Below are 9,303 nucleotides of genomic sequence, written 5' to 3'. Positions count from 1 at the left end.
ATATCAACATAACACAGCGATAGAATGAAATGAGAGCAATTTCTGTGAAACCGCTTGTATGTTGGTTCGGAAAACTGTTTCATGATAAGGCCAAAAATTGTATAAAAATTGTATTGCTTAAGTCTAATTACTATTTAATTTGAAAATTAGAATGAGTATTCAGAATAAAGAGAATATACATTCGGAACCAAGAGAATAGATATTTGAAAGAAAAAACAGCATATTTGTATTACAGAAAAACATGCGAAGAACTCAAAAATTTCGTGGTAGTGAAAATTATGTGAGGGAATGAGCACAATCTTCTTTGGGGAATTCTTCCAAACATATACTATTTTTGGACTCAAAATGCTTCCAAACATATAATACGCTCAGATAAAACAAACATATTAATGTTTCTGCAGTATCCAATAATATATGTGTTTCCTGCAAAATATGTTTGGAACATATGTTAGAGAAGCGATTTTTTTTGAGGGTGCAGAAATTATAAACAATATATAAACATAAAAAATTAAAAGTAAGTGCGTAATTCAAAGCCATAAAATGCCTGCCGGATTTTTGCTAGCAGTAAATAATGTAAGGACAAGAGCAAATTATCAAGAATAAGAAGGCGATTTCTACCTTTGTTTTGATTTGTTTTTTTCTATCCCTCCTTATCCCAATAAACACAGGATTAGCGTTTTTCAAATGCAACAACTTTTCAGTTTGAGGGTAAATATAATTTTCAACATAAATTCAACTTGACTTGAAATAGCTCATCTTCAATACATCTTCAAATAGTTTGCGAATTACTTCCAATTTGCCAAAATGTTGACGAAATCTTTAAAAAGGTGTTGAAGATAATATGAGAAAACTTTGACAAAACACTACCCTGAAATGCAACGAAAAAACCACATGGTTTTCAATACTACTTTGGACAACTAAGTTCGTGGAAGAAATACAAAAATGTGGAAATTTTTTAATAATCAATTGAAATTGCTTATAATAATTGGTAAGTAAAATTAAAACACGAAATGAAAACTTTAAGGAAGTCACTAAAATCAAATCTCTTTACAGACAACTAAAATATTTGGATGCTGATTCTTGGACACATTAAGAGGCTGGCCGATGAAAAATGACAGTGGCTTATCGAGAAGAGAAAGTTTCCATAAATCAAAGTGCAACCAAAAAAACTTGGTATTTATGCTTTTCCATATCAACAACTACTGGATGATAATTCGCATCACATCGATAGTTTAATTTACATCGCATCATCGGTTTAATTTGTTATTTTGTGAATTGAAATTGCTGCAAATTTATTCCAATTATCTGGTCATCAAGTTCCTGAAAATTGCCAGTATTTTAATAACAACAATTTTGTAACACCAACGTTCTTGAGGAAATCACGAAGTACAGTCAGTTGGAAGAAATACAAATTGGTAAGTCAAAATAAAAAGTGAAATGAAAACATAATGGAAATCACAAAACTCGATTGTTTTGCAGAAAACTAAAATCATTGGATGGTATATTCTTGGAAGATGTTGGCCGATGAAAAACCGATGAAGGGAACAACAAAGAAAAGTTTTCAGAAAACTTACAAAGTGCAACCAATTAAAACAAAGTGCAACAATTCCTATATCAAGAACTTCTGGATGAAAATGTGCATTACATCAATTTACATCCCGTCATCAGTTTGATATTTTGTGATTTCCTCTTGCTGGAATCTATTCTAACACACAAGCCAGCAAGTTCCTCGATAGTAATTATTTCAAATTGCCAGGATATTAATTAATAGTTATTTGACACCAACATTATGGAGGAAATGGAATTATACATGTAAAAATGTTTAAGATATTTAAAGTTGTATTCATAGTTTTATTTATTAATACGTTTAATAAGATAATTACATTTTGATTGGTATTATATTATTATTTTTATATATTATTAATGTTATTTTTAAGATTATTATATTTGTTAACGAAAAAAATAATAAAATTTACAAAATCTCTAGAAATTTAGTATTGACTTTCAGTTAGAACTAGGATTGACTTTCATACAAATTGTGGTTTGAAAGTATTCGCAACAATGCTAATTTTTTATTTTTATCACATTGAAAACTGTTTGAGAAATTATTGAGTAGCGATGCATTTCAATTTGAGGATTACAATTGAGAAATTATTGCTATTGTGTTGAATTTTACTGTTGAGGGTAATGTCTGTTTTTTGTTGAGAACGCGATTTTCTCAACAATTTCTCAACTTGAATATTACCCTAATCCTTTGAAAAAATGTTTGAAAAATTATTGAATTTTAGTATTTTTCAAACGTTTGTGTTTATTGGGATGTTACTCATGAACAAACGATCGCCGTGTCGTTCTCGTTTTTGTTTTTGACGGCGGAGAAGTTTTTATTTTGGTTTTGGTCAAACAGTTTTTAACATCCATACATTAAAGGAAATTTAATTATAGTGGGCATAATTAACTATTCTGTTAAGGTTTTTCTCATTTTTATTGCTTAAATATTTACAATAATATTGAAAACAAATTTTCTATCGTGGCGGCCTCCATGTGCAGAAAGATATTGGCGGCGTTAGTTTTTTTAATTTGCTCAGTGATTTGTGCATCAAGAACACTTTGCAGAATTGAAGATGCCATATTTTTCATGCAATAAATTTGGTAAAATTCACTTTCTTAGCCCATTGATTTTGTAAAAGTTATAATTTAATTACCTTACATTTTCAAAAAGACCTTTGATTTGTTTAGGAAAACGGATAGTATTCACAAAAATCAAAGATAATTTTGCTTAAAACTTTTTTGTGTTAACTTTTAAAAATTGTGGCAACATTATACTTTCGAACACACTGAAAATCAGCTGATTAAAACAACCCCAAAATTTATACACCAATCAGAGGAAATTTCGGTTCAAATTTTAGACGGATTTTTAAAATAGTGGTTTCTGACATATATAAGTGACTTTCCCAATAAAATTTGCAAATATTTATAAAAAACATATAAAAGTTTCAGAATCTGTTATTTATTTGTTATAAAAACTTCTAACTTTGCATACGATGGCTGTACACTAAGCCTACACAAAAGAAATGTTCGTGTACATTTTTCAGGTCTATGACGGTGTATAGTGTTGGCCAGAACACCTTTTAAGTGTGACACCATACGTAACTTGTACATGTGTGTACCAGAACAGACACGAATATATTAAAAGTTCATATTTGAACAAAAAATTGTGACCAAAACCGCGAAAATACGAAATTTAAGTTTGAGCAGCATTGCTCTTTACGAACAACACAAAAGCAAATACACGAAAATTAATGTTGGGACTAACTCTTTACGAAAAAATCAAAACGAAATGTCAGAAAATTAATTTTTGGAACTGACACATTTTTTTAAAGAGAATAGTGGATCATCAAGGCATATTAATCCAGGTAAAGTCATGCAATCAGGTGACTAATATCGACATTCATCTTGTCAAAGGCTTTGTTTACGTTTAGTAGATTTGTTTACATTCTTTGTTTACATATATATTGCTTTTATTTACATTAAACTGAAACACTATGGTTCGAGTGTACGAATTGAGGCATTAAGGAGTCTAAGAGATGCAATAGCAATAAATCATGGGAATCCTATGAAGTTCAAAGAGCTTATATGGAAAAGGTCATCATATGTCTACGAGATGGATCAAATGGTTTTCTGGAATCCCCAACGGGTATAAAATAATGTACAACAATGTAACCACCAATAAAACAAAAACTTTCTCATAGGAACCGGTAAAACCTTATGTTCATCTTTGGAATGGCTGCAATCCCGAAAAGAGGAAATGAAGATGCAAATACAACAAACAGCACCGCCACCAATTATTTTAAAAACAATCCTATTTAGGCGGAGCACCTGTAAATGATTGCTCGTGCAAAGCCAAAGGGTGGTAGCTGGGGTCTTCCTAAAATAATATATATAATTATTACCCATTCACAACTAACGCAAGCTATGTAAGAATTAAAGCGGACATCTTACTCATTTACGAGAACGGTGGTTTTGGGATCCAGAGATCAATTGTGTATATATCCCGAGGTATTGCGATAACAGGGCAATTCAAATAAAACACAGATCGATTTGTCGATTGCGAGTCCAAAAAAGAACTTGTGCCTTTCATCATCGTGTGGAATCGCGCAAAGATGATCTGGATTTAATGGACATTGAAGACTTGGTTAAAGTAGGTAAAAACTCAAAATGTGTCCATATTATGGAGCCAAAGAATTGATTGAAGATGCAGACAATGTATTTATGTCCTATAACTATTTATTGGACACATCTGCACGGAAAGCAAATAGAATTGAATTGAGCAATACCTCATAATATCGGAAAGATAAATAATAAATAATTTTTAATGGATTCTAACGCTTGTCTGAAACGTTTGACCTCAAATATTTTCAAAAATTCATAACTTTTTCAGATTGAATTTAGCATTTTTTGGACAAAATTTAAATAATTTGTACCATTTTATGAATTCTTAAACAGTTTTTAACCAATTTGAAACAAAAAATTTAACATTACCAATTAAAAATATGAATAAAACATGTTATAAAAAATTGAATGAAAAGAACTTCCTGTGTACTTAAAATGAAGAACATCATTGGGAGTACATCTTCTGGAAGATCTTTTAAAGTTGTGCCTTTGGAAGAACTTCCAAATTTTTTGATGGGTAACTCTGCACTTCTGCCACATAGGATCTGCAATAATTTTTTATGAAATAGCGCAATGCCTCATGCAAACGATCCATAAATTCTGTTCCTGGTGTAATACAATTGCTACCGAATCGTTCGTGTTCTCTCACTTCACCTAGGCTCTGCGCTAATCGTTCCAAAGTTCAGCTTCCTTGGCTGAACGAAAACGTCTACTACGCTGTTGATTCATTTTTGCACGAGGGGCCACGCCGTCAATGGCCATAAAGAATAATTTCTGTGGTTTAATTAGAAAAAAAAACAAATTGTCAATATAGTTGAATATGTCCTTCAACATATCCTCCTGTTATGTTGAGATGGATGTTTGTATCATCGGAATGGGAGCAATTGTGAATAATGCCATTCATATCCAAATAAAGATTATCAAAATCGGGAACCTAAATAGAATACAGAAGAAGCTCATAATTATTTCCTCCAACTTGTTACATGTCACTCCACACTTACGCATTGTTCCCAGGCCAATTCACTGAGACAAGGATACCGTTCGCTTATGTAGCGGAAAAATTTCGCCCCATTTTTTGTTGTTGTTTTGTATTGATGTCTGCCATAGGCATATATTTAACTTCAAATGACTTTTTGTTCTTTGTAATAACCCTGCCAGCATTTCAAAGTTCCATTTCAACCTCAACGTTACCACAGACTCGTAAATGTCACTTCAACCATCATGAAAAGGTACATCAAAAAGTACATGCAAGTAATTTGCCATCCCTACTGTTAAAAAAGCCATTTTTTTGTGAAACGCCAAGCGCAACCAGCTTGTTATATTTTAATTAAATAAAAACGAAAATAAAGTTCTGAAAACATAGATTATACGCTTAAAATTGTGAAAGGTATATTGGTGAACAATTTGGTGATTTTCCAAATGGAATAAAGTGATTGTTTTTCAGATATTTTACAGACACGCTGCCTCCATGGAATAAAAACACTGGTTGATAGACGCAGCAACATGTAACTCGCTACTTGTAACTCAACATCATCATTAATACCAAAAATTATGTTAAATGTAATGTGATAGTGGTATAAATGTTATATTTTTAAGAATTTGTAAATGTTTAATCAAATTAATAAATATCTAAACAAACGTGTTTTACTCGACCACAATGATTCTTTTACAACTATCTTAAAATGCACTTTTTCTGATTGTTTGGAGGGTCCCTTATTGGCGTCGTTCTAAATTGATCTATAAAGGCACCTAATAATTGCACTCATGCGAAACATTTTTGTAGTAACTTGGCGTGGTATAACTTCTCAATAGTGACGGCGATTTTCCGACGAGTTTTTGATGTCGTATATGATTGTTTTCGACGTAGTGGGGATTCTCAAAAGAGTCCCCAAATTCAAAAAATGTTGGCAGGGAAACAATTGTTGGCTTAAACCAACACTACACATACACAAAATGTCAACTTAAGTCTGCCATTTTAGTTTGACATTATAATTATCATGGGGGGTACACACGTTTGCTCGTGACTTTACCTTTAATTAATATGCCTTGGTGGATCATCTATAAGGTCTATGCTTTACCTTAGTCGAACTATCACAATTAAAGCGATCCGTCACAAACATCATTCTAAAGGGTGATTCTTTTGAGGTTAGGATTTTCATGCATTAGTATTTGACAGATCACGTGGGATTTCAGACATGGTGTCAAAGAGAAATATGCTCAGTATGCTTTGACATTTCATCATGAATAGACTTACTAACGAGCCACAACGTCGAATTTTCAGTGAATGGGCCCTAGAAAAGTTGGCAGAAAATCCGCTTTTTTATCGACAAATTTTGTTCAGCGATGAGGCTCATTTCTGGTTGAATGGCTACGTAAATAAGCAAAATTGCCGCATTTGGAGTGAAGAGCAACCAGAAGCCGTTCAAGAACTGCCCATGCATCCCGAAAAATGCACTGTTTGGTGTGGTTTGTACGCTGGTGGAATCATTGGACCGTATTTTTTCAAAGATGCTGTTGGACGCAACGTTATGGTGAATGGCGATCGCTATCGTTCGATGCTAACAAACTTTTTGTTGCCAAAAATGGAAGAACTGAACTTGGTTGACATATGGTTTCAACAAGATGGCGCTACATGCCACACAGCTCGCGATTCTATGGCCATTTTGAGGGAAAACTTCGGAGAACAATTCATCTCAAGAAATGGACCGGTAAGTTGGCCACCAAGATCATGCGATTTGACGCCTTTAGACTATTTTTTGTGGGGCTACGTCAAGTCTAAAGTCTACAGAAATAAGCCAGCAACTATTCCAGCTTTGGAAGACAACATTTCCGAAGAAATTCGGGCTATTCCGGCCGAAATGCTCGAAAAAGTTGCCCAAAATTGGACTTTCCGAATGGACCACCTAAGACGCAGCCGCGGTCAACATTTAAATGAAATTATCTTCAAAAAGTAAATGTCATGGACCAATCTAACGTTTCAAATAAAGAACCGATGAGATTTTGCAAATTTTATGCGTTTTTTTTTAAAAAAAAGTTATCAAGCTCTTAACAAATCACCCTTTATTATTAATGAAAAAATCATGTTAAATGTGTTGTGATAGTGGTATACATGTTATATTTATAAGAATTTATAAATGATTAATCAAATTAATAAACATCTAAACAATCGTGTTTTACTTGACCACAATGCTTCTTTTACAACTATCTTAAAATGCACTTTTTCCCTGTCAACATTTTTTGAATTTGGGGGCGCTTCTGAGAATCCCCACTACGTCGAAAACCGTCGTATACGATATCCAAACCTCCTCGGAAAAGCGCCGTCACTATTGAGAAGTCGTACCACGCCAAGTTACTACAAAAAAGTATCGCATGAGTGCAATTATTAGGTGCCCTTCTGGATACATTTAGAAATACGCCAATAAGAGCCCCTTCAAACAATCAGAAGCCTGCCAGCATTTCAAAGTTCCTTTTCATCCTCATCGCTATCACAGACTCGTAAGTGACACTGCAACAATCGTCAACTGTGATAGTATTTTGCCATCACTATTCGCATGAAAGTAGGGATATACCTTTCACAATTTAAGAGTAATAACTATGTTTTCAGCACTTTATTTTAGTTTTTATTTAAATAAATAATAATAAGCCAGTTGGGCTTGGCGTTTTACAAAATATAAAATGGCTCTTGTAACAGTAGGTTAGGTTAGGCTAGGTGGCAGCCCGATGTATCAGACTCACTTAGACTATTCAGTCCATAGTGATACCACATTGGTGAACTTCTCTCTTATCACTGAGTGCTGCCCGATTCCATGTTAAGCTCAGTGACAAGGGACCTCCTTGATTCTTGAATTGTGACCAAATTGCCTTATAATAACTTTCGAAGTGTGAGCAAAAATACAAAAAATAACCCGAAAAAATATCAGCTATATTTTTGTATGAATGTCCATTTACTAGAGAGTAGAGTACACGCAGAGAAGCAATATGATCACCTCAAACATGTTTCAAGAGCAAAATGTTATTTTTGTATGTAACATGTTTGTCACTAAAATGTTATTTTCTCGTCAAATATAACCTGCTTGCCGAAATCAGATACATGATTTTCGAGAAAATAACATGGTTGCGAAAACCATGTTACATGGTCACCACCCAAAAATAACATTTTGCTCTTAAAACATGTTTGAGGTGATCATATTCCTTCTCTGGGTGTAGAAAGAAATTGTCTCAAAATTTCGTAGAAAAAGAGTAGAAAATTTGTCCCAAAACTTCGTATTTTTCGTTTGTTGTTAAATAAGTTTATAAAAATGCAGAGAAGGAATATGATCACCTCAACCATGTTTCAAGAGCAAAAGTTTTTTTTTTGATGATGACCATGTAACATGTTAATCGCAAAAATGTTGTTTTCTCACCAAAAATGCTTTCCGAGAACAGATACATAATTTTCGAGAAAATAACATGGTTGCGATAAAAATGTTACATGGTCACCATCCAAAAATAACATTTTGCTCTTGAAACATGTTTGAGGTGGTCATATTCCTTCTCTGGGTGTGTTCGCCATTATGGAAAATATTTATAGCTGATTTAGATTAAAGCCTCTTCTTTAAAACAACATCGAGAAATAAATCGAAACTAAATGGGGAAATAGAGTTTGGAGTCGTTTTCTAATGTCCTCCTAAATGGACATCGATAGTAAAGGGGTTAGGTTAGGTGGCAGCCCGATGTATCAGGCTCACTTTGACTATTCAGTCCATAGTGATACCACATTGGTGAACTTCTCTCTTATCACTGAGTGCTGCCCGATTCCATGTTAAGCTCAGTGACAAGGGACCTCCTTTTTATAGCCGAGTCCGAACGGCGTTCCACATTGCAGTGAAACCACTTAGAGAAGCTTTGAAAACTCAGAAATGTTACCAGCAATTACTGAGGTGGGATAATCCACCGCTGAAAAACTTTTTGGTGTTCGGTCGAAGCAGGAATCGAACCCACGACCTTGTGTATGCAAGGCGGGCATGCTAACCATTGCACCACGGTGGCTTGTAACAGTAGTGATGGCAAAATACTTTCACGTACATTTTGTTCTTTTTGATATGCTTCCCCCATTACAGTTGGCGATTCTTGTAGTGACATTTACGAGTCTGT

The 9,303-nt window shown here is 33.8% G+C and overlaps 1 protein-coding gene and 3 long non-coding RNA genes across 4 annotated transcripts; 3 read left to right on the top strand and 1 right to left on the bottom strand.

Moving 5' to 3' along the window:
* Positions 1-654: 654 nt before the first annotated feature.
* LOC142242410 (uncharacterized) lies at positions 655-1,990 on the top strand. Its single transcript, XR_012724093.1, has 4 exons — positions 655-708; positions 778-988; positions 1,054-1,415; positions 1,480-1,990. It is a non-coding gene; the product is annotated as an uncharacterized LOC142242410 (long non-coding RNA).
* Positions 1,991-2,968: 978 nt separating this feature from the next.
* Positions 2,969-3,888, top strand: LOC142242411 (regulator of telomere elongation helicase 1 homolog). The gene is made up of 2 exons (XM_075313992.1): positions 2,969-3,694; positions 3,750-3,888. The coding sequence occupies exons 1-2, from the start codon at positions 3,634-3,636 to the stop codon at positions 3,884-3,886; spliced, it is 198 nt and encodes a 65-aa protein (XP_075170107.1). The 5' UTR covers positions 2,969-3,633; the 3' UTR covers positions 3,887-3,888.
* Positions 3,889-4,465: 577 nt separating this feature from the next.
* On the bottom strand, positions 4,466-5,307 carry LOC142242412 (uncharacterized). The gene is made up of 2 exons (XR_012724095.1): positions 5,172-5,307; positions 4,466-5,104 (listed from the first exon to the last, which is right to left on the bottom strand). It is a non-coding gene; the product is annotated as an uncharacterized LOC142242412 (long non-coding RNA).
* Positions 5,308-5,449: 142 nt separating this feature from the next.
* LOC142242409 (uncharacterized) lies at positions 5,450-5,828 on the top strand. The gene is made up of 2 exons (XR_012724092.1): positions 5,450-5,557; positions 5,615-5,828. It is a non-coding gene; the product is annotated as an uncharacterized LOC142242409 (long non-coding RNA).
* The last annotated feature ends 3,475 nt before the right edge of the window (positions 5,829-9,303 follow it).

The sequence above is a fragment of the Haematobia irritans genome, unplaced genomic scaffold (assembly GCF_050003625.1).
Source record: "Haematobia irritans isolate KBUSLIRL unplaced genomic scaffold, ASM5000362v1 scaffold_105, whole genome shotgun sequence".
Taxonomy (NCBI): domain Eukaryota; kingdom Metazoa; phylum Arthropoda; class Insecta; order Diptera; family Muscidae; genus Haematobia; species Haematobia irritans.
The sequence above is the reverse complement of the archived record's forward strand: the minus strand, read 5'-3'. Positions and strand labels throughout refer to the sequence as shown.